We start from the raw sequence: 25,778 nt of genomic DNA, 5'->3' as shown, positions 1-25,778 counted from the left end.
TGATTGCTCAACGATTTGCATTTGCCCGAATGTGGTTATTACGGTAATTTATTATTCCACTCTGTGCAAATCCTGTCTCATCTGCCAGCACAATCTCAAAAAAATCTGTATAGAATGGCTGATACAAATCGGCACTAAATGTATCAGTATACCTGACAACTGCATCACAACTGTGTTTGACATTTTTGTCTTGTTATGGCCAGTGTTTACTCTTATAATAATAATATGGGAAACTTTCATTTTAAACAAATACACAAAGAAAAAATAACCTCACCTATATGTTTCTCACTTATTTTCTCGTAAAGTATACTGTCACAGTGACCTTTGGTAGCTGAGCTTTTCACTGAAATGCTCCACACTGTAATAAGTTAGTATCCACAATATTCATAAAAAACTTGGTTGACTATCTTGGCCTGGGTGTTTCTATGTGTTTCTACATGTAGAACTGTAGTTAGTGGTATGGCTAAACCAATGGTGGATAATGGAGAAATAATTGTTACCCAATGGTGGATGATGGGGAAATAATTGTTATCTTGGAGAACAATAAAGTAATACACATATAATGTAACAAATGTAAATTTTAACAAAAGTTTGGAAGTGTTTCTCAAGAAGTTATTTTCTAATCTTTTAATGTCAAGAAGTGGAATAAAAACAGAAGTACCAAATTATAATCAAAATGCGCAGCTAAAAAAAAGGAGAAAGGGACATGGAATAAGCAGGGCCAGATGTCTTATCCTTAAATTTTTTTAAACATATTTACTTAGATTCAACTAAAAAATACATTGGCAACCATTTCGAGCACTGTGTGTGCTTTTTATATTTTTCACTTCAAAGAGCTTCTGTATCATCCAGATGTTACAATTACTTCTAATAGGCAATTTTTGTTTCCCAAGTTTAACAAATAGTTGGTGAACGAAGATTAATATCGGAGAATGAAAATGAAGCTGAAGCAGCAACTTATTTTGTACTGCAGGACAAACATTTTACTCACAGTATTAGAAAGTCTCTGGCCTAAATGTATTACTTTGTAATGTGACTATGTAATAACTTTTCTTTATGCCCTGTCTTGTGATTTCTTTTTCAGCCAGAAAAGATTTTGAGCCTCTCTCTCATAGGAAGGATTGTAGCATTACTGTATGGATCCAGTGAGCTATGACAAAAAACCAGCCCGAAGGATACAATACTTTGTGTGAACTGTAGCGTGGAATCTGGACACTCTAATTCTGCATTGACAGGGTCCAACACTTTGGTGTACTATTTCTTAATGTCAACTCATTACTAACGGTAGTTGATAAGCAGCACTGTATGGTCCAAAATCGTACTGGCAGTTGTTGAACACACTGTTTCATTTTGCTGATTTGTAATTTGTATCAGTATAATTACATGGAATTGCAGAAGATAGTTTCAGTTCTAATTTTGAGTACTCACAACATTTAAGCATTCTGTAGCCCCATGTGTCACTTCTGCTCTTGTGGATGCTTGGTACAAAACAAGAAACACATGTATGTCGCCTGCTTCCCATGCACTGCTTATCCATGTTCATATCTGTGTCTGCAAATCACTACTAAGTGCATTGCAAAGGGTACATTTTACTGAACCATATATTAAATTTCCTTCATGTTTTGTTCACATGGATTGTGCAAAGAATTACTGCTTGTATCCCTCTGTGCAGGCTGATATTTGCCCACATTTATGTGCACCACCTGCATGATGTATATATCCACACTGTTGTTTCCTCCCTTAACGATTGTATCTCAAGCATCGTAAGAAAATTTTTCCAAGATGTATGTGGTGTCTTTCTTTGAGTGTTGTTCAGTCACACCCTGGTTGTCTATAAAGAGAGGGGCAGGGAAGTTGCTTCTGTTGTACCACTTCTTGCAGTCTGGAAAGCAGAAGTGCACACACAATGCCTGTAAACTGATCTCACACCAATGACGAAAAAGTCTGATCATACAGTGAGGTGACAAAAGTAATGGGATAGCAATATGCACATATACAGATGGTGTTAGTACTGTGTACACAAGGTGTAAAAGGGCAGTGCATTGGTGGAGGTGTCATTTGGACTCACGTGATTCACCTGAAAAGGTTTCCCGGACACTGGGAATTAACAGACTGTGAACACAGAATGGTAGTTGGACTTAACACCCATGGGATGTTCCATTTTGGAAAACATTAGGGAATTCAATATTCTGAGATCCACAGTGACAAGTGTGTGTCGAGAATACCAAATTTCAGGCATTACCAATCACCAAAGACAATGCAGTGGCCGACGGCCTTCACTTAGCAACCGAGAGCAGTGGTGTTTGCGTACAACTGTTGCATTGACAGCCACGTAACACTGCATGAAATAACAGCAGAAATCAGTGTGGGATGTACTGAACATATCCATTAGGACACTAGCGAAATTTGGCATTAATGGGCTATTGCAGCAGATGACCAGACACGAGTGCTTCTGCAAACAGACTTCCATCGCCCGCAGCACTTCTAACCGTATCGGTTAGATCTCAAACTACCGGACTGTGGCCTTGTTAGATGAGTCTCAATCTCAGTTGGTAAGGGCTGACAAGAGGGTTTGAGTGTGGCATAGGCCCAATGAAGCCACGGACCCATGTTGTCAACAAGGCACTGTGCAAGCTGATAGTGGCTCCATTATGGTCTGGGCTGTGTTTACATGGAATGGACTGAGTCCTCTGGTCCAACTGACTCGATCATTGATTGGAAATGGTTATTTTCAGCTACTTGAAGATCATTTGCAGCCTTTTACAAATGACAAAGCGCCTTGTCACAGGGCCACAATTGTTCGGAATTGGCCTGAAGAACATTCTGGGCAATCTGAGCGAATGATTTGGTGATTCAGTCTGCCTAACACTAATTGCATTGAACATTTATAAAACATAATTTTGAGGTCAGTTCGTGCACGTTTGCAATTATGGACTGCTATTGAGGCAGCATCCCTCAAAATTTGTGCAGGGGACTTCCAGCGACTTACTGAGTCCATGCGAAGTCGAGCTGCTACACTGCACCAGGCATAAGGACATCCGACACGATGTTGGGAGGTATCCCATCACTATTGGCACCTCGGCGTGTGCAGTAACAAACAAAATTTGTAACTTGATTGAGGTTTTGGTAACGAAGACGCTGCGTACTATCTTGGACGCAGAGTTATTGACAGAAGTAGAATCAACTTCTGGTGTACCGCCCGCCATCAGAGTGCTTTGCAGAAAATGCTTGTGCTGTAGGAGTGAAACAGGTACGAGGAGGAGGTGGATGGAGAGACGGATTTTGAATGCCGACGTCTCTTCGTTACGTCCATTTACCGTGACGAGTAATTTATCTGGCACCGGTGCGACACCTGCTTACCTAATTTCCGAGGGCGCCCTGTAGGCGGCGCTGGTGACGTAGACATCGGACCCCTCCGGGTCGGAGAGCAAGCTGGGCGCCCGAGGAGAAGGCCGAGTAGTGCCGGAGCGCCCCGCCGGCGGCCGACCAGCGCCGGAGATGGCCGAAGGCGGCCGATGCCCGCCCGAGATGGAAAAGGCGGAGGGCGGCCGGGCGGCGCCCAGCGCGCTGTCCTCGCCGTCCGTGGAGGCTGCTCGGCCGTGCGAGTGCGCATGTGCGACGGACTGGCCGTGCACGGGCGACGGCGCCACGTAGTGCGCTGGGCCCAGCCGGCGCACCATCGCCGCTCAGCGTCTGCAACAGCGCGGACAATTGTAGGCTGGTTTGTTTTTACATTAATCTAGGAAAGTTAAAACAACAAAAAAGGTAGATTTCGACTTACAGGGTAGCAATTATTGAACTATATGAAATAAGATTGTCATAACTTCCTAACGGTTGGCCGCGGGGCATGATGGGAATTAGTATGGTTTGGTTTTGCAATGAAGCCCACTTTCATTCGGATGGATTCATCAGTAAGCAAACTTGGCGCATTTGGGGGACTGAGAATCCGCATTTCCTGATCGAGAACACTCTGCATCCTCAACGGGTGATTGTGTGCTGTGGAATGCCCAGTCACGGAATAATCGGTGCGATATTCCTCGATGGCACGGTGAATACCGAACGGTACGTGAAGATTTTGGAAGATGATTTCATCCCCAATACCAAAGCAACCCTGATTTCTACAAGATGTGTTCGTGCAAGACGGAGCTCAACCCCATTGAAGCAGGAGAGTGTTTGATGACGTGGAGGAGCACTTTGGGGACCGCATACTGGTCCGGGGTACCCAGAGGCTACTGGCGTGGTCCTCAATTGGCCGCCATATTCTCCACACCTGAACACATGCGACTCGCTTTTGTGGGGCTATACTAAGGACAAGGTGAACAGCAATAACCTCAAAACCATTGGTGAACTGTAAACAGCCATTAAAGAGGTCACTGACAGCATCGATGTTCCGACACTTCAGCGGGTCATGCAGAATTTCGCCATTCGTCTGTGCCACATCATCGCCAGTGATGACTGGCGATCCCAATATCTGTAGTGACGCTTACATGTTGAATAAAGTGTGCGCACGCCGTAGTTTGTCGCTAATTTACATTTTTTTTTCCATGTAGTTCAATAATTGTCACCCTGTATGTGGCTGAGCTAATAATACCGTTGTTCCACACAACATTTATTTCGTTTTCATATTAAACACAGGTAAACCAGAAATCGTAGTGAGCAGACAAAACACAGTTGCCCAATGCTCACTTAACAATGTGCGATCACAGACTGTCGAAACTACACTCCTGGAAATGGAAAAAAGAACACATTGACACCGGTGTGTCAGACCCACCATACTTGTTCCGGACACTGCGAGAGGGCTGCACAAGCAACGATCACACGCACGGCACAGCGGACACACCAGGAACCGCGGTGTTGGCCGTCGAATGCGCTAGCTGCGCAGCATTTGTGCACCGCCGCCGTCAATGTCAGCCAGTTTGCCGTGGCATACGGAGCTCCATCGCAGTCTTTAACGCTGGTAGCATGCCGCGACAGCGTGGACGTGAACCGTATGTGCAGTTGACGGACTTTGAGCGAGGGCGTATAGTGGGCATGCGGGAGGCCGGGTGGACGTACCGCCGAATTGCTCAACACGTGGGGCATGAGGTCTCCACAGTACATCGATGTTGTCGCCAGTGGTCGGCGGAAGGTGCACATGCCCGTCGACCTGTGACCGGACCGCAGCGACGCACGGATGCACGCCAAGACCGTAGGATCCTACGCAGTGCCGTAGGGGACCGCACCGCCACTTCCCAGCAAATTAGGGACACTGTTGCTCCTGGGGTATGGGCTACGGTCCCGCACACCGTTAGGCCGTCTTCCGCTCACGCCCCAACATCGTGCAGCCCGCCTCCAGTGGTGTCGCGACAGGCGTGAATGGAGGGACGAATGGAGACGTGTCGTCTTCAGCGATGAGAGTCGCTTCTGCCTTGGTGCCAGTGATGGTCGTATGCGTGTTTGGCGCCGTGCAGGTGAGTGCCACAATCAGGACTGCATACGACCGAGGCACACAGGGCCAACACCAGGCATCATGGTGTGGGGAGCGATCTCCTACACTGGCCGTACACCACTGGTGATCGTCGAGGGGACACTGAATAGTGCACGGTACATCCAAACCGCCATCGAACCCATCGTTCTACCATTCCTAGACCGGCAAGGGAACTTGCTGTTCCAACAGGACAATGCACGTCCGCATGTATCCCGTGCCACCCAACGTGCTCTAGAAGGTGTAAGTCAACTACCCTGGCCAGCAAGATCTCCGGATCTGTCCCCCATTGAGCATGTTTGGGACTGGATGAAGCGTCGTCTCACGCGGTCTGCACGTCGAGCACGAACGCTGGTCCAACTGAGGCGCCAGGTGGAAATGGCATGGCAAGCCGTTCCACAGGACTACATCCAGCATCTCTACGATCGTCTCCATGGGAGAATAGCAGCCAGGTGGATATACACTGTACTAGTGCCGACATTGTGCATGCTCTGTTGCCTGTGTCTATGTGTCTGTGGTTCTGTCAGTGTGATCATGTGATGTATCTGACCCCAGGAATGTGTCAATAAAGTTTCCCCTTCCTGGGACAATGAATTCACGGTGTTCTTATTTCAATTTCCAGGAGTGTATTATGGCCGGCCGTGGGTGGCCGAGCGGTTCTAGGCGCTTCAGTCTGGAACCGCGCGACCGCTACGGCCGCAGGTTCGAATCCTGCCTCGGGCATGGATGTGTGTGATGTCCTTAGGTTAGCTAGGTTTAAGTAGTTCTAAGGTCTAGGGGACTGATGACCTCAGCAGTTAAGTCCCATAGTGCTCAGAGCCATTTGAACCAATTGAAACTATTATCTATAGATGGCCTCCTTTGTAAATGAGCAACATTTTCCAATAATTCTCCGAATAAGCCGAAATCGACCATTCACCTTGGCTACTACCGACGTAACGTGCTCGTTCCAGTTCATATCATTTTGCAACGTTGCGCCCTAACGTCAACGTTACTGTGTCAAGCGGTACATGAACATCGCAAGATTATTTTTCCTATTCATCTGTATTAACTTATATTCTTCTACATGTGGAGCAAGCTGCCATTCATCACACCAAATGGAAGTTCTGTCTAGTCATCCTGTATCCTCCTACAGTCGATCAACGCCAACACTTTCCAGTTTACTGCAGCATCGACAGCAAACAGCCGCAGATTGCTGCTCATCCTATCTGTCAGATCATTTGTGTACGAGGCCCGCTGAAAAGTGATGTCTCGAATTTTTCTTATTCATTTGTCAATATCGCTTGAGGTATTACATGGCATATACAGGGTGGTCCATTGATAGTGACCGGGCTAAATATCTCACGAAATAAGCATCAAACGAAAAAAACTACAAAGAACGAAACTCGTTTAGCTTGAAGAGGGAAACCAGATGGCGCTATGGTTGGCCCGCTAGATGGCGCTGCCATAGGTCAAACGGATATCAACTCCGTTTTTTTTTAAATAGGAACCCTCATTTTTTTATTACATTTTCGTGTAGTACGTAAAGAAATAGGAATGTTATAGTTGGACCACTTTTTTCGCTTTGTGATAGATGACGCTGTAATGGTCACAAACGTATAAGTACGTGGTATCACGTAACATTCCGCCCGTGCGGACGGTATTTGCTTCGTGGTACATTACCCGTGTTAAAATGGACCGTTTACCAATTGACGGTATCCTGGACGACATCATCCAAGTGTCCGGACCGTTCGCCGGATAGTTACGTTATTTAAGGAAACACGAAGTGTTCAGCCACATGTAAAACGTCAACCACGACCAGCAACAAATGATGATGCCCAAGGAGGTGTTTTAGCTGCTGTCGCCGCTAATCCGCACATCTGTAGCAGACAAATTGCGCGAGAATCGAGAATCTCAAAAACGTCGGTTTTGAGAATGGTACATCAACATCGATTGCACCCGTACCATATTTCTATGCACCAAGAATTGCATAGCGACGACTTTTAACGTCGTGTACAGTTCTGCCACTGGTCACAAGAGAAATTACGGGACGATGACAGATTCTTTGCACGCGTTCTATTTAGCGACGAAACGTCATTCACCAACAGCGGTAACATAAACAGGCATAATATGCACTATTGGGCAACGGAAAATCCACGATGGCTGCGATAAGTGGAACATCGGCGACCTTGGCGGGTTAATGTATGGTGAGGCATTATGGGAGGAAAGATAATTGGCCCCCATTTTATCGATGGCAATCTAAATGGAACAATGTATGCTGACTTCCTACGTAATGTTCTACCGATGTTACTACAAGATGTTTCACTGCATGACAGAATGGCGATGTACTTCCAACATGATGGCTGTCCACCACATAGCTCGCGTGCAGTTGAAGCGGTATTGAATAGCATATTTCATGACAGGTGGACTGGTCGTCGAAGCACCGGCTCGCACGTTCACCGGATCTGACGTCCCCGGATTTCTTACTGTGGGGATAGTTGAAGGATATTTGCTATCGTGATGCACCGACAACGCATGACAACATGCGTCAGCGCATTGTCAAGGCATGTGCGAACATTACGGAAGGCGAACTACTCGCTGTTGAGAAGAATGACGTTACACGTATTGCCAAATGCATTGAGGTTGACGCACATCATTTTGAGCATTTATTGCATTAATGTGGTATTTACAGGTAATCACGCTGTAACAGCATGCTTTCTCAGAAATGAAAGTTCACAAAGATACATGTATCACATTAGAACAAACGAAATAAATTGTTCAAGCGTACCTACGTTCTGTATTTTAATTTAAAAAACCTACCTGTTACCAACTGTTCGTTTAAAATTGTGAGCCATATTTTTGTGACTATTACAGCGCCATCTACAAACTAAAACATTCATATTTCTTTACGTACTACACGAATATGTAATAAAAATGGGGTTTCCTATTTAAAAAAAACGCAGTTGATATCCGTTTGACATATGGCAGCACCATCCAGCGGGCCAACCATAGCGCCATCTGGTTTCCCCCTTCAATCTAGACGAGTTTCGTTCTTTGTAGTTTTTTCGTTTGATGCTTATTTCGTCAGATATTTGGCCCGGTCACTATCAATGACCACCCTGTATATTATCCGGCCAATTTTACCGCTTAGCTGAGTAAGTTGCAGCCCTCTGCCGCTAGAGTGCTCGGAATTGTATTGTGTAATATGGCGGTGTGTACGGTAACTGCGTGGATGCGAAAAAACGAACGTGCTATGATCGAGTTTCTAACTGCAGAAGAGTTCGTTCACAAATGGACCACCCTCTCCTTCAGAATGACGATGCCTGACCACGCAAGAGCGCTGCGACATTTGCAGCTATCCAACAACTTGGGTTCACTGTCATCGATCGTCCTCCATATAATCCCGACTTGGCTCCATCCGATTTTCATCTGTTTGCAAAAGAACGCCACCGAGGACTTCACTTTGATAGTGACGAAGCGGTGCAAGCAGAGGTGAGGTTGTGGCTCCGACAACTGTGTCAGACATTCTACAGTGACGGTATCAGCGAAGCTGTCTTTCGTTGGGAGAAATGTGTTAATCGCCAGGGTGGCTATGTTGAGAAATAAATATGAAGACACTGACATGTCTGCGGACCTAACCGAATCACGCGCGCCCTGCCGTCGCTCAGCCCGGCCGCACATGCGCGGTGGTCGGCCTTATTAGGCTGTGTTCACACTGCCGGCCGGGCCGAGCCGAGCCTTGCCGGGCCGCCGCCCGCTTCGATATCAAACACATGGTTTTGAATTGCGGTGTTCACACTGGCGGCCGGGCCGCGCCGACACGGCGTGAGCCTCCCGGAGCCGAGCCGACGACATTCCGAGTGTTTAATATTGCCGGCGCGAGCCGACCGCAGGCGCGAGCCTGTGGAGCAGCACTACAGCTTCTGCAGTACACGCATCACACGTCTCCCTTCTGCTTTCTTCACAAGTGTGACTGCACACGTCTTTTATTTTAAGATGTTACCTCACATTTCACAATCAGTGAGGAAAAATTACGTTTATTATGATGATACATGCGAAATTACTTTTATTTCATTTATTTAATCTACCGTATTTACATGCATTTACAACAATAGCTTGCCAGCGATCGCGGCATTGCCGCCACTGAATAGTTCGCAGTTACTTGTAAACGGAGACAGATATGAGTGTCACTGAGGGACGGAAATGTGTCCCTACCAGATGATAATGCATTGTAAAGTCATGCTGTGGCAGTTCCTTATCAGTGGAAATAGAACCACTGAGTCAAAGGGCATTATCTCAAAACTCTTCGCCTATCAATCTGTCTATCTTACAAGGTAATGAAAAGAATTCTGTGAGGTCATCAGTGGCTCCACATGATGAACCATCACCACTGCCAAGCGCTGCATCATGAAGAAAAAAGAAGAAACAAGTTGGAAAATTCTGAAGGAGTATTTCTGCGATTCTTCGTTGAAGGCACAGCAAGACATTACCCAAAATGACGAAGCTAATTAGTTCCTAATGATTCTCAGGAGTCCCATAAACTCTCTTCCCCTCAGAGGTTAGCGTTTGTGAAATTTAAAATACGAAAGCATGACTACAACTAACTGGAGGTAGCGAATGCTGTACAAAGTTCTACTGCAAACCAAAAATTTTGTACTAACGAATCTTACCTTATCGTTATACACAATTTTTCTTCTGCTGTTATACTTCTGCGAAAATTTGTGTTCTGTTTAGAAATTTTGTCTTGAATGTTCTGCAGCACATACTGAAATGTATTATGATTCATTCTGTAATTAGAATAAAATTTTTCAGGATAGTTTTTAAGTTCTTCATATAAAGAAAAAAACTCTCCTAAATGTCTGTCGCTATTTATGATATGAATCCATAACCTCCTAGTTCTTCTGTACTTCAAAACTCGACGAGTTACAGCAGATTCAAAACAATACGAATAAAAGAATGAAGACATTGTTCTACACGACAGCACAGACTAGCTAAAGGCGAGCAGCTGTTGGCTGCAGCTGCGTTTTCTACTGACTTGCTTGTCAGCTGTCGAAGGGTGGGGATTTTTTAAAATTTATTTATTTGGCCTCCGGCAGCTGACGTCCATTTAGCCAAAGAGTGGGGATTACCTTGACAGTGCAGCGCAGCCCGCCAAGGAAGAAAAAAAAAAAACAATGAAGAACAATGAAACGCACATCTGTGTCGATGTACAGTAGTTTCATTAACTCTCCATTATTTTTTCTGTTAAAGTAGACAACGAGACTACAGAATTGCGCTTCAGTTTCTGCAGTAAACGTATCACAAATCTCCAGTTTGTTTTTGTGATTAGTTTTACACCACTGATCACTAGTAATTAATTTTTTTCTGTCCTGCATAATATGACTACATTAAACCAAGCTGTAACCGCTCGAACTCCGTGGCTTGCGGACGCGGCACTGACGCCACTGAATATCTCGCATTACTTGTGACCAGAGACAGATATCAGTGTCATTATCATTTCAAAAACTTTTTGGTACTTTTAGCTACATTTCATTCGCAACAATGTATGGTCTAAAACGGATCTAACAGTAAGCTACCCGCTACATAACTTTTTCACTACAAGATTTGTAAATCAAGTGCACAACGTTGACAAATAGCATCATTTCACAATGATTGTTAAGAAATATGAAAAGATAAATGATTCAATACAAAGCTAAGATGTTACACTAGCACGTGTACAAAAATAAGATTTTTTTAGCCGCATACTTTCTTCAAAATCGGTTGGGAAGCGTTACGAAACTAAGAAATTACGCGAAACGAAAAGTAGACTTTTTCTTTTTTCACGACGTAAGTAGCGCTTTTAAGGAAAAAATGAGTTCATAAAACGATGTGGTGCAGTCTTATATACCGCTAAGAATTTTTAGAACATGAAAATCGGAGAAGTGGATTTTCCCTCATTTCGCCGACCCGGCTCGGCGCGGCGCGCAGTGTGAATGCCGAGCCAGTACGCGTCAGCCCGGCCCGGCCCGGCCGGCCGGCAGTGTGAACGCAGTGGTCCACGGCCACTCGCTCTTGCTCGCTAGCTGTGTTGATATCGAAGTGTCATTGTATAGATCTTACATGACAACCTTGGGCTTAGAAATTAGTTACGATTTGGATTGCACTGTGGATTTGTGAATTGTGTTGTGAACTTAATTACGTAGCTACTTGTTATGAGAGCAATAGACGGTGCCTGCTTCAGTGTGGAGAATAAAGATAAGTAATCTTCCTGATCGCTGGCGCCTTACTTTGAGACTAATCTTTTCTCGGCCATCAGATCTTCCGTCACACCCCGGTCACGTCCTGCTACTAATTCCAACTTATGTTTGCCACTCCAGTCAGACATAAAACACATAAGGAGTAAAAATGTAAAATGTTAATAAAGTTTGTTTTGTTTAAAAAGCTTTAAAAGTTTTCACAAACAAAATTCGGGGGCTTTACTTTTCAGCGGGCCGCCGTATGGAGAGGACAAGAGTAGTCCTACCATCATTCTTTCCTGGGGCACTTCCAACTATTCCCCCGTCTGAGATGAACACAGTTTCCTGGGTTCTGTTAGTGAAGAAGTCTGCGAGCCACTCACGCATTTGGGAAGCTGTTCCGTACGCTCGGAGCTTCGTTAACAGTTTGCAGTGGAGTACTGTGTCAATGCGCTTCATTCACGGTTCGCAGAATATCGTGCAAGAAATTGCAACTCGAGTTTTGCACAAGCGATGCTTTCTAACTGAACTGGGTCTTCCGCGAGGCAGTCCGACGCGCAAACCACGTATCTACGAGGACTACAGCAGTGAACTGCTGATTTTTTTTTTTTTTTTTTAGTTTTTTAATAATAAAAAATTGGACGGGTTGCAGATGTCACATGATAAAGCCGTCGATGATGTAAAACATTATGAATATGACCACAAATCAAGACCAAACAGTGTTCTCCTAAACGCCACTCCCAGGAACGAACCACGTATCTGTGCCTGTGTCCAGGATGTCCTTTCTTTGTCATTACATTGTATTCCCCTTATGTCCCAAGGGACGTTGAACCGCCGTGTCCGTCTTCTTTCTTTCCATTTCCGCAGAGAAGAATGGTACGCTCTGTGGGAGGTTATAGTTAGTGACCCACACTTTTCATATGTTCCGAGTAGATAAAAAGGCGCACCTGTTACCCGGTGAAACGTCAGCTGGCGAGCAGCGTTACTACACACGACAGACGCTTAGTGGTCCTCTTCGTGTGCTCCGGCTCAACATGGAAACCACGGCGTGTGGCGAGCTAGGCATTCGTCAGAAGTAGAGAGTGTCTCGCCGCAGTCCGATCCACGAACGGTGGCGGTTCGCGCATGTTGAGACACAGACGTGGATTAAATTGCTGACGATTCCTAGCGACAGTAGTAGTACGCACATGCGTGTGCTTTTCGCTTGGGGAAAAAAAAATTCTTATGCAGAATTTATCACTTACAGCCACACTCAGGGATGAGAACTCGCAACAATCATCATCATCATCAGTTATCTGCTATATTAGCAGGTCCTTTGCCTCTCAATTTTCTGCAATCCATTGCTTCCTTCGTAAGGCTGCTGTATGTTGTACCGTCCATCGTGTCATCCAACATCTGGAATCGCTTCCTTCCTCGCTTCCTTTTCCCTTCTACATAACATTCTAAAACTGTTTTTATCAGTCCGACATTCTTTCTTAATATATGCCCAATCCAATTTCTTTTTCTTCTCTTTATTACATCTAATAACTGTCTTTTCTCTCCCACTCTTCTCGGTACCTCTTCATTTTTTACTCTGTCCATCCAACTTATTCCTTCCATCCTCCGCCATGTCCAGATCTCAAAAGCCTCCAGCCTTTCTCTGTCTTTCTTCCTTATAGTCCATGTTTCAGCGCCAATATAGAAGAACACTCCATACAAGGCATTTTATGAGTCTCTTCCTGATTTCTCTGTCCAGACCGCTGCAGAAAATTCTCCTTTTCTTATAAAATGCCTCTTTTGCCATTGCTATCCTTGTTTCAATTTCTGTGGTGCACTTCCAGTCGGCGTCTATCCTGCTTCCAAGATACTTAAAATTTTACACCTGTTCTAGTATTTCTCCATTCATAATAATTTTTATTTCCTTATTTCCTCCAAGTGCCAATACTTTTGTTTTTTTGTGTTAATTTTCATTCCATATTTTTTTCCGTTAGTTTCAATGGTGTCCACCAAATCCTGCAATTCTTTTTCCCCTGTGGCTAGAAGGACCATGTCATCAGCAAACCTGAAACACCCTACTCTTATTCCTCCAATTTCTACGCCTTTGTCATCTAATGAGCATTGGTCATTCATATTTTCCAAGTAGAGGTTTAAAAGAGTAGGTGATAGACAGCATCCTTGTCTTACTCCTTTTCCTAGTCCGATCCAGTTTGTACTTTCTCCTCTCACTTGAATTGAAACTTTTTGATTAGGATATAATAAGTTTAAGCCGGCCGCGGTGGCCGTGCGGTTCTGGCGCTGCAGTCCGGAACCGCGGGGCTGCTACGGTCGCAGGTTCGAATCCTGCCTCGGGCATGGGTGTGTGTGATATCCTTAGGTTAGTTAGGTTTAAGTAGTTCTAAGTTCTAGGGGACTTACGACCTCAGATGTTGAGTCCCATAGTGCTCAGAGCCATTTCATATAATGAGTTTACAAGTCTTCTGGTTTTCCAGTCCACTCTCTTTTCCCTCATTATAGTCGCCAGCTTGTCCCAAACCACATTGTCAAATGCCTTTTCTAGATCGATGAAGCACATAAATAGGTATATTCCTTTTTCAATAAACCTTTCTCCCAAGATTCGTAGGAGCCCTATTGCATCTCTGGTGCCCGTATTCCGTCTAAAGCCAAACTGCTCCTCGCCAAGATTCTCCTCCATTCCTTTTCAAGTCTTTTATTAATTATTCTTAACATCACTTTGGCTGCAAGTGAAATGAGGCTGATTGTCCTGTGTTCGCTGCATTTCTTGGTTCCTTGGTTTTTCAGTAACGGAATCATTACTATTGTCAGAAAGTCCTCAGGCCATTCACCACTGTCATATATTTTATTACATAATCTCAATATTTCTCTTATTCCATCTTGGTTCAAGCATTTTAATATTTCTCCCGGTATCGTATCTGTACCTACCGCTTTGCCATTTTTCATTGCAGCCATGGCAGACTTTACTTCTTCCATTATGATGGTTGGTCCTTTCTCGTCATCACTTACACTGTTGTGTGATTCAAGTTCCAGAGTTTCTGGTTTGCTATTTGTGTCATATAGCTCTTTTAGATATTCTTCCCATCTCTGGAGGACATCGTCACGATCATAGTAACACTTCCTGCTCTGTTTTGTTCCCATGTCATAGTTTTTACTCTGTTGTATAGTAAGTCGTATCTTCCCTTCCTGTCCAGTTCTTCAATTTCATCACATTCCTCTTTAAACCATTTTTTCCTAGCCTGCTCTGTTTCTCTTCGCAGTTCATTATTTAACCTTCGGTATATCTTTCTTGCATCTTCAGTGCTCTTGTTTTTCAATTTTATGTGTTACTATTCAGCTGAGATTAACGACTTCTATTTCATGGAAACTCGCAACAAATGGAACCTAAATCCACTAATAAACCCGCTACTACCACGTTCACGCTCGCGTCAACTACAGCATTCACAGCAGAATGCTACTGAACGCTCATTGCCCGTCGGAGAACACGTGACGTAGGCGCACAGAACAAGCCTAAACTCAACCGTCATCGTTCTTGACTCCACCTACAGTAGCCGGAAACCCACATCACGTGATCCTGTCTGCACTTCACTGCAGTGACAGGTTGCGCTCCAATCCCGACCCTGACAGCAGATTTAAGAACCACTGTAGACTTGCATGTACCGTGAGCCCCCCCCCCCCCCCCCCCACCCCTTCCCCACAGATTTTAACCATTCATGTTTAATGAACAAAGAACGCCGTCTTCTGAAATGATTAACTAGTAAAAGATGTGTTATATGTTACTTTTCAGTTGAGATTAACGACTTCTATTTCATGGAAATCGAGTGAATAACTATTTCCTGTTACACATTTCACGTTTGAATCGTGAATTCAATATCGCGGTTTATCTTCTGAACACCAAGCTGTCGTATAGAACACGAATCAGGCTAAGAAGTGAAGTGTACAGTGTGTGTTAAAGCATTTGGTCGTAACCAGAATCTCGACTGTCACGCACTTCTGAAATGTTTCAGAACAGCTCATTCAGTTTTTATAAACAACAGAAAGACTGATACCTAATGTTGCAGCATGAAGTATACAAGCCATGAGTTTTTCTCGTTCACCTTTCATGAAGAGCAGTAAATTTGATTAAACACAAATTACGTAAGTTTTTTAACGCCTTTTGTTAGTTGATATGTTCCCGAACTCCCTACTCACCGTTTCTTGTTAACTACACACTGAAAGCATAGCCACACTTAATCTTAAAATGATGTGGACCACTGATAAACGTGTTTCATGAAAGTGCTGCAATTGCACGTCATTCAATTACAGCGTAGGAATTCAATTACTTAAATGGAACTATATAATCGGATATTATTTTAGTCTTAGACACCACATTAAAAAACTGTAAATATGCAGGAAGTCCTACCGCAGTTTTATTTTATAAAAAATTCTCGTGTCAGCATATAGGTTTCCGAATTTTAATCTCGGAACGACGTTCCTTACATTCATAAGGTTCTAGTTCTTGCTCGCGACTTCTCCCGCTCAGATCTCGAACGCGCATGAATTTTGAAAACTCCTGAAGTTTATTATCGGTGAGAAAAACGTATTTAAAAAACTGAAGGTGAACCTGTCTTAAGGGCGCAATGGTAAAAAACTAATGTGTTTGTAAAGCACAGATACCGATATTTGAAGTATGAAATACCAACAGACCTGGATAGGGGTACAGCCTCATGTTGTATTTGAAAAAATTACGAAAATTAAAGATCTGTGCTTACAAACATATAAATTCTTTAGCGTAGCGCCCTTTCGACAGCTTCACCTTCAGTTTTTTTTATATCCGCTTTTCTCACCGATAATAAGATTCAAGATTTTTCAAAATTCATGAGGCTTCGAGATCAATGCGGACGTACTCGCGGGCAAGGCATTATTACTATTCGACAAACTTGTCAACGATAATAGTTACAGCAATTAAAATTGACTGAAAGAAGTTAAGCGAACGAAGACACTTATACGAAATCATAACAATTGGATAACTTCACTTATGTCGATAAGAAACGATGATAAGCTCCGAAGAAATGTACGAAAGTGATTTTTAGTGTCAACTCGACGATCTTGTCTACGATAATAGTAGCGAATACTCTACAAACGTGTCAACGATAATAGTTGCACCGATACAAGAATCAATTCAAGAATGTCTATGGATAACGGAATTAAACTGAATTAAGCTGTTAACATGGTTATGATGATGATGATAATAATAATAATGTCGTGTGACGAGGGCCTCCCGTTGGGTAGACCGCTCGCCTAGTGCAAGTCTTTCGGTTTGTCGTCACTTCGGTGACTTGCGCGTCGATGGGGATGAAATGATGATGATTAGGACAACACAACACCCAGTCCCTGGGCGGAGAAAATCTCCGACCCAACCGGGAATCTAACCCGGGCCATTAGAATTGACAGTCTGTCGCGCTGACCACTCAGCTATCCGACAGGAGGCCCTAGTCAGTCGATGATGATAAAACGTCCCAAAGCGCTACTTTTTATGGCTTCTGTCATTTCTATCCTGGTTTATTTAGTACAATTTTATAAAACTCCTGCTCTCCCTATTCTTTTCTTACAATATAATGAAATGATCTTTACAAGACATCGAGTTGATCCACATAAATGTAAATATTACTCATTTACATGTACAACTCAAGCTTGACCAAAAATTTTGATTATAACAAAACTGTTTACACGAGAAAGCACCAGAATGTTCCAAAGCAACTGGCTCGTCACAATACTCTTGATGAACTGTGATATCGTGTCGAAGCTGCATGGGCAGCTGTACCTGTATACGCCATCCAAGCTCTGTTTGACTCATGCCCAGGCATTTCAAGGCCGTTATTACGGCCAGAGGTGGTTGTTCTGAGTGCCGATTTCTCAGGATCTATGCACCCAAACTGCGTAAAAATGTAATCACATGTCAGTTCTAGTATAATATATTTGTCCAACGAATACCCGTTAATCATATGCATTTCTTCTTGGTGTAGCAATTTTAATGGCCAGTAGTGTATATAAAAGCGGAACAGAAACGAATGGGTAGTCATTGTAGCGACAATGTGGGCCACAAATGCGGAATTCCTATGTTGATCCAAAGACTTACCAATTACGTACGATTGCAGTAGGCGCGGGATCATAGAATTTGGACCGTCGGCTAATGGAAACGTGTCGTCTGGTCGAATGAACTGTTTTTCATGTTCTACATCTACATCTACATTTATACTCCGCAAGCCACCCAACGGTGTGTGGCGGAGGGCACTTTACGTGCCACTGTCACTACCTTCCTTCCCTGTTCCAGTCGCGTATGGTTCGCGGGAAGAACGACTGCCGGAAAGCCTTCGTCCGCGCTCGAATCTCTAATTTTACATTCGTGATCTCCTCGGGAGGTGTAAGTAGGGGGAAGCAGTATATTCGATACCTCATCCAGAAACGCACCGTCTCGAAACCTGGACAGCAAGCTACACCGCGATGCAGAGCACCCCTCTTGCAGAGTCTGCCACTTGAGTTTGCTAAACATCTCCGTAACGCTATCACGCTTACCAAATAACCCTGTGACGAAACGCGCCGCTCTTCTTTGGATCTTCTGTATCTCCTCTGTCAACCCGACCTGGTACGGATCCAACACTGATGAGCAATACTCAAGTATAGGTCGAACGAGTGTTTTGTAAGCCACCTCCTTTGTTGATGGACTATATTTTCTAAGGACTCTCCCAATGAATCTCAACCTGGCACCCGCCTTACCAACAATTAATTTTATATGATCATTCCACTTCAAATCGTTCCGCACGCATACTCCCAGATATTTTACAGAAGTAACTGCTACCAGTGTTTGTTCCGCTATCATATAATCATACAATGGATCCTTCTTTCTATGCATTCGCAATACATTAAATTTGTCTATGTTAAGGGTCAGTTGCCACTCCCTGCACCAAGTGCCTCTCCGCTGCAGATCTTCCTGCATTTCGCTGCAATTTTCTAATGCTGCAACTTGCATGTATACTACAGCATCATCCGCGAAAAGCCGCATGGAACTTCCGACACTATCTACTAGGTCATTTATATATATTGTGAAAAGCAATGGTCCCATAACACTCCCCTGTGGCACGCCAGAGGTTACTTTAACGTCTGTAGACGTCTCTCCATTGAGAACAACATGCTGTGTTCTGTTTGCTAAAAACACTTCAATCCAGCCACACAGCTGGTCTGATATTACGTAGGCTCTTACTTTGTTTATCAGGCGACAGTGCGGAACTGTATCGAACGCCTTCCGGAAGTCAAGGAAAATAACATCTACCTGGGAGCCTGTATCTAATATTTTCTGGGTCTCATGAACAAATAAAGCGAGTTGAGTCTCACACGATCGCTGTTTCCGGAATCCATGTTGAGTCCTACAGAGTAGATTCTGGGTTTCCAGAAATGACATGATGCGCGAGCCAAAAACATGTTCTAAAATTCTACAACAGATCGATGTCAGAGATATAGGTCTATAGTTTTGCGCATCTGCTCGACGACCCTTCTTGAAGACTGGGACTACCTGTGCTCTTTTCCAATCATTTGGAACCTTCCGTTCCTCTAGAGACTTGCGGTACACGGCTGTTAGAAGGGGGCAAGTTCTTTCGCGTACTCTGTGTAGAATCGAATTGGTATCCCGTCAGGTCCAGTGGACTTTCCTCTGTTGAGTGATTCCAGTTGCCTTACTATTCCTTGGACACTTATTTCGTTTGTGCGAGGATTTAGAGAAGGAACTGCAGTGCGGTCTTCCTCTGTGAAACATCTTTGGAGAAAGGTGTTATTTCAGGTATACGCGTGTTTCATCATCCCAGAGTGTCTGGATACGCTGTTTCGAGCCATTTACTGATTTGACGGAAGACCAGAACTTCCTAAGATTTTCTGTCAAGTCGGTACATAGAATTTTACTTTCGAATATTATAACAGGTCGTGTCCGGATGTGCGTCATCCAGATGGACGGCTGCTCGAAACCCGAACTGCGCCAAGGACGCCGGCCGTTGGTGGCGGTACCGGCTGATTCAAAAAGAAAGAACAGCACTTCAGTTGTTCATTACAGACAAAATATAAAAGAGAGAAACACATCGCGCATGTCACTGGATAGAGGAAGGTTCAAAGTTTTGACACAGCTACGCTGTTGTTTGTTAGAAGCAACATGGCGACTACACCGCAAGAGAAATCATTTTGTGTTTTGGAATTTGCCATTCGCCAAGCGTAAAGTGCATTCCGCCTTCTATTCAGCAAGAAGCCGCCTCTGCACAATCAGGTTTACGACTGACATGACAAATTCCTTGAAGCTGGTCGCCTATGCAAAGGGAAGAGCACTGGTCAGTCACGCACGTCTGATGAAAATGTCGAGCGTATCCGAGATGGGTTCATAGGAAGACGGGCAGGCCAAGAACTTCAACTTCCTCAAACGACGGTGTGGCGTCTTCTGAAAGGACGCCTACATATGAAGCCTTACACGTTGCAGTTATTGCAGCAACTGCGTCCTGGCGACCATAACAGAAGGTATGAGACTTGCATTTCAGTTCTCCAGGATATGGCAGAGGACACACCTTCCGAGAGACTCACCTTTTCAGACGAATCGACGTTTCATCTATTGGGGAAAGAAAAAGGCCATAATGTTAGAAGTTGGGGGTCACAAAATTCTGGGATCGTCGTCGAACATGAAAGATTCTCACCGAAACTGAAAATACACTACTGGCCATTAAAATTGCTACACCAAGAAGAAATGCATCTGATAAAAGGGTATTCATTGGACAAATATATTATACTAGAACTGACATGTGATTACATTTTCACGCAATTTGGGGCATAGATCCTGAGAAATCAGTACCCAGAACAACCACCTCTGGCCGTAATAACGGCCTTGATACGCCTGGGCATTGAGTCAAACAGAGCTTGGATGGCGTGTACAGGTACACCTGAACATGCAGCTTCAACACGATACCACAGTTCATCCAGAAAGGCCGGTACAGGACCTGCAACATGCGGTCGTGCATTATCCTGCTGAAATGTAGGGTTTCGCAGGGATCGAATGAAGGGTAGAGCCACAGGTCGTAACACATCTGAAATGTAACGTAAATTGTTCAAAGTGCCGTCAATACGAACAAGAGGTGACCGAGACGAGTAACCAATGGTACCCCATACCATCACGCCGGGTGATACGCCAGTATGGCGATGACGAATGCACGCTTCCAATGTGCGTTCACCGCGATGTCGCCAAACACGGATGCGACCCTCGTCATGCTGTAAAAAGAACCTGGATTCATCCGAAAAAATGACGTTTTGCCATTCGTGCACCCAGGTTCGTCGTTGAGTACACCATCGCAGGCGCTCCTGTCTGTGATGCAGCGTCAAGGGTAACGGCAGCCATGGTCTCCGAGCTGATAGTCCATGCTGCTACAAACGACGTCGAACTGTTCGTGCAGATGGTTGTTGTCTTGCAAACGTCCCCATCTTTTGACTGAGGGATCGAGACGTGGCTGCACGATCCGTTACAGCCGTGCGGATAAGATGCATGTCATCTCGGCTGCTAGTGATACGAGGCCGTTGGGATCCAGCACGGCGTTCCGTATTGCCCTCCTGAACCCACCGATTCCATAACAGTCATTGGATCTCGACCAACGCGAGCAGCAATGTCGCGATACGATAAACCGCAATCGCGATAGGCTACAAGCCGACTTTTATCAAAGTCGGAAAGGTGTTGGTACACATTTCTCCTCCTTACACGAGGCATCACAACAGCGGTTCACCAGGCAACGCCGGTCAACTGCTGTTTGTGTATGGGAAATCGGTTGGCAACTTTCCTCATGTCAGCACGTTGTAGGTGTCGCCACCGGCGCCAACCTTGTGTGAATGCTCTGAAAAGCTGATCATTTGCCTATCACAGCATCTTCTTCCTGTCGGTTAAATTTCGCGTCTGTAGCACGTCATCTTCGTGGTGTAGCAATTTTAATGGCCAGTAGTGTATTTTGTGCGCTTATGTTCACAAAGTCTATGGATTGTTCTTTTTTTGCGGATGAAAAAGTGACAGGACTGTTGTACCTGGACATGCTGCGAAATTGGATGTTTCCTCCACAACATTAAATTGATTTCATTTTCATGTATGATGGTGCCCCACTTCACCTTCACCTTAAGATCGAACGTTATCTTTACAGCACCATCCCACAACGTTGGATTGGAGGAAGTAGACAACATGATTTTGTTCACTGCTTTTGGCCTCTCAGCCTTTCAATTTTTTTCTCTGTGGGGTACACAACAGTCTTTGGCAGCTACTCTTCAAGAGTTGAGAAATCGAAATGTTGAAGATGTCGATTCAATAAACAGGGACCTGTTGATTGGTGTGTGAAATGAAGTGGACTACCGTTTCAAGGTTTCTCGAGCAACGCATGGTGCTTATGTCGAGTATATGGTATAGTGCCTGTGCGAAAGTAAAAGTTTGTACCTTCCTCTATCAAGTGAGATGCGCAGCGTGTTTCTATCTTTCATAGTTCGTCTGTAATAAAAATTAATTTTTTTTAATAATTCTGTTTTATGCTGTGAGGGACATCCACTAGAGCTTCCACGGGACGTGTGTAGTAATAATCGGCCTCGTGACAGCTGTGGATTACCTGAACATCATTGCGGACCAGCTGCATCCGTTCACGCTTCTTGATGGCTTTTCGTGTCACAACACCAGAACCGCGCTACACTGGTCTGAGGAGCATAATAACTCGCCCGATCTGAAGCTGATGCAACACGTGTGGGACGCTATCGTGTGCCACAAACCAGTGACCCGTAATTTACGACAATTACGTGACCCGTGCGTAGGCGTCTGGCGCCACACACCTCCGGAAACCTACCAGTGACTTGCCGAATCCCTCCCACGCAGAATCACAGTTGCTCTGCGTTATAAAGGTGGACCATTACGCTGTTAAGTAGGTGATCATAATGTTTTGACTCAAATAAGTGGAAGAAAAGCATAAAAGATGTTCTGAGGTAATGGGCACAATAGAGTCGAATTTCTTTTTAATACTCGGTACAGCTGTTTGGTTCAAATGGCTCTGAGCACTATGGGGGACAACATCTGAGGTCATCAGTCCCCTAGAACTTAGAACTACGTAAACCTAACTAAGCTAAGGACATCACATACATCCATGCCCGAGGCAGGATTCGAACATGCGACCGTAGCCGTCGCGCGGTTCCAGACTGAAGCGCCTAGAACCGCTCGGCCACAACGGCGGGCTAACAGCTGTTTCTGTGCTAGTCTAAGCAACTTGAAACGCAAATACAAGGTACAGTATGTTCACCAAACAATGTTTGTGGTAGATTTTTGACGATAGTTCAGAACCTAAATACAGTTAATTGTACAAGACTTATCTATGAGGTACACCGTATTCGAGACATGCATATGTGGGAGTTCCGCTACATGCAAGGATATTGTGGCTGATAAATTTGTACGGAGGACACGAGTCATTTAGTGCCAATTATCCCTCTGGCATTGAAGTTTTGCACTACACAGGGTGTTTCAAAAAAGACTTAAGAACTTTGAAAAATCATATAAATTAATTCATAGGACCTACAGAGGTGATTGTAGTGTCAATTTGTAGGGAAATACATCAAGATTTGTCTCGCGTAGTTCGCTAGTGCAGAATTACACCGTAAGGAGCGCTAGCGGCAGTTGTGTTAAAGGTGGCTGCCATCACTGGAACCGAGCGTGCTAGCTGTGTGTTTCGGTTCGAAGAACCTAAGTCGGCGACAACAGTTCACCGTAATTTCCGTACCAAGTAGCTAAAGATCCTCATAGTAGGCCAACGAGTGGTATAAATGTTTTGTAGATACAGGGTGTTCGGTAAGACATGGGAAATAATCAGGTTGTCCATGCACATCTGACCACGTCGTTGAGCGAATGAGACCTTACATCACTTAATTTTTTATTATGGGGATTTATCAAAGATATCATATTTGTACCTCCTGTGCCGGCTTCTCTACCCGAACTTATAGCAAGAATTTACGCCGCCACTGAGCAAATTACACTTGCGATGCTACAGCGAGTTTGGGAAGAAATTGACTTCCGATGGATTGTGTGAAGGATAACCAACGGAAGCCACGTACAGCATCTTTAGTTTAAGGTAAAAAAGTTGATGTGTTTCCCTACAAAATAACTCTAAATCTAGCTCTTATGTCTTCTTTCAATAAATTTATATGAATTTTTAAAGTTGTAAAGTCCTTTTTGAAAGACCCTGTACTTGGATTCAATACACACAGTCCAGTTACATTAAAGTGACCGTGCCTATGTTCTATGTCAACGTGCAGTAACCACTCCCAGACAGCAGGTGGCAGCACTAGCAGTGGAGGGTATGTATATAAAGAGTGTCGGTTGGACACGGAAAACAGTGCAGTCGTAATCGTAATGCGGAAGCGGACCGATTTCTGTGACGTCTAAAATGGCATGATCATAGGCTTTCGGGTCAAGGGTGGAAGCATTTCCGACAGGACTAAGTTTGTAAACTGTCCATGTGTCGCCGTAGTTAAAGTGACGCTATCCGAAAACGGCGCCGAGGCGCCAGTGGTGCACCACGGACCATAGATGACACGGGTGAATGGCGGCTGTGGAGATGTGTACGAGCGAATAGACGTGCAACTGCTGAGCAACTGACCGGCCACACGAACGAAGGGGCTACCGAAAGGTCTCCTCAACTAGCGTTCAGAGAACACTGCTGCGAAACTCAGCACGCTCTGTTCCTTCATGAGATCCACAGCGCAATGGACAACGGCGCTCAGGTTGATGCCACGTTCCTTAATTTCAGTAAGGCGTTTGACACTGTCCAGCACTGCCGGTTAATGAAAAAAATACGGGTCTACGGAGTATCGGAGGAGACATGCAATGCAGTTGGATTCAGATACAGCTCAACACGTCGTTCTTGTTTGTTGTTGTGGTCTTCAGTCCAGAGACTGGTTTGATGCAGCTCTCCATGCTACTCTATCCTGTGCAAGCTGCTTCATCTCCCAGTACCTACTGCAGCCTACATCCTTCTGAATCTGCTTAGTGTATTCATCTCTTTGTCTCCCTCTACGATTTTTACCCTCCACGCTGCCCTCCAATACTAAATTGATGATCCCTCGATGTCTCAGAACATGTCCTACCAACCGATCCCTTCTTCTAGTCAAGTTGTGCCACAAACTCCTCTTCTCCCCAATTCTATTCAATACCTCCTCATTAGTTACGTGACTACCCATCTAATCTACAGCATTCTTCTGTAGCACCACATTTCAAAAGCTTCTATTCTCTTCTTGTCCAAACTATTTATCGTCCATGTTTCACTTCCATACATGGCTACATTCCATACAAATACTTTCAGAAACGACTTCCTGACACTTAAATCTATACTCGGTGTTAACAAATTTTTCTTCTTCAGAAACGCTTTCCTTGCCATTGCCAGTCTACATTTTATATCCTCTCTACTTCCACCATCATCAGTTATTTTGCTCCCCAAAAGCAAAACTCCTTTACTACTTTAAGTGTCTCATTTCCTAATCTAATTCCCTCAGCATCACCCGACTTAATTCGACTACATTCCGTTATCTTCGTTTTGCTTTGTTGATGTTGATCTTATACCCTCCTTTCAAGACACTGTCCATTCCGTTCAACTGCTCTTCCAAGTCCTTTGCTGTCTCTGACAGAATTACAATGTCATCGGCCAACCTCAAAGTTTTTATTCCTTCTCCATAGATTTTAATACCTACTCCGAACTTTTCTTTTTTTGCCTTTATTGCTTGCTCAATATACAGATTGAATAACATCGGGGATAGGCTACTACCCTGTCTCACTCCCTTCCAAACCACTGCTTCCCTTTCATACCCCTCGACTCTTATAACTGCCATCTGCTTTCTGTACAAATTGTAAATAGCCTTTCGCTCTCTGTATTTTACCCCTGCCATCTTCAGAATTTGAAAGAGAGTATTCCAGTCAACATTGTCAAAAGCTTTCTCTAAGTTTACAAATGCTAGAAACGTACGTTTGCCTTTCCTTAATCTTTCTTCTAAGATAAGTCGTAGGGTCTGTATTGCCTCACGTGTTCTTACATTTCTACCGAATCAAAACTGATCTTCCCCGATGTCGG

The 25,778-nt window shown here is 44.4% G+C and overlaps 1 protein-coding gene across 1 annotated transcript in view; it reads right to left on the bottom strand.

Moving 5' to 3' along the window:
• LOC126473701 (uncharacterized) overlaps window positions 1–25,778 on the bottom strand; it is a 140,286-nt gene that overhangs the window by 10,745 nt on the left and 103,763 nt on the right. The window contains exon 2 of the mRNA XM_050100941.1: window positions 3,361–3,693. Within this exon, the coding sequence (XP_049956898.1) occupies window positions 3,361–3,680 (320 nt within the window). The 5' untranslated portion in view covers window positions 3,681–3,693. The remainder of the gene's footprint in view (window positions 1–3,360; window positions 3,694–25,778) is intronic.

The sequence above is a fragment of the Schistocerca serialis genome, chromosome 4, assembly GCF_023864345.2.
Source record: "Schistocerca serialis cubense isolate TAMUIC-IGC-003099 chromosome 4, iqSchSeri2.2, whole genome shotgun sequence".
In the NCBI taxonomy this organism is placed as follows: Eukaryota; Metazoa; Arthropoda; class Insecta; order Orthoptera; family Acrididae; genus Schistocerca; species Schistocerca serialis.
This window is presented reverse-complemented; position numbering and strand designations above follow the sequence as displayed.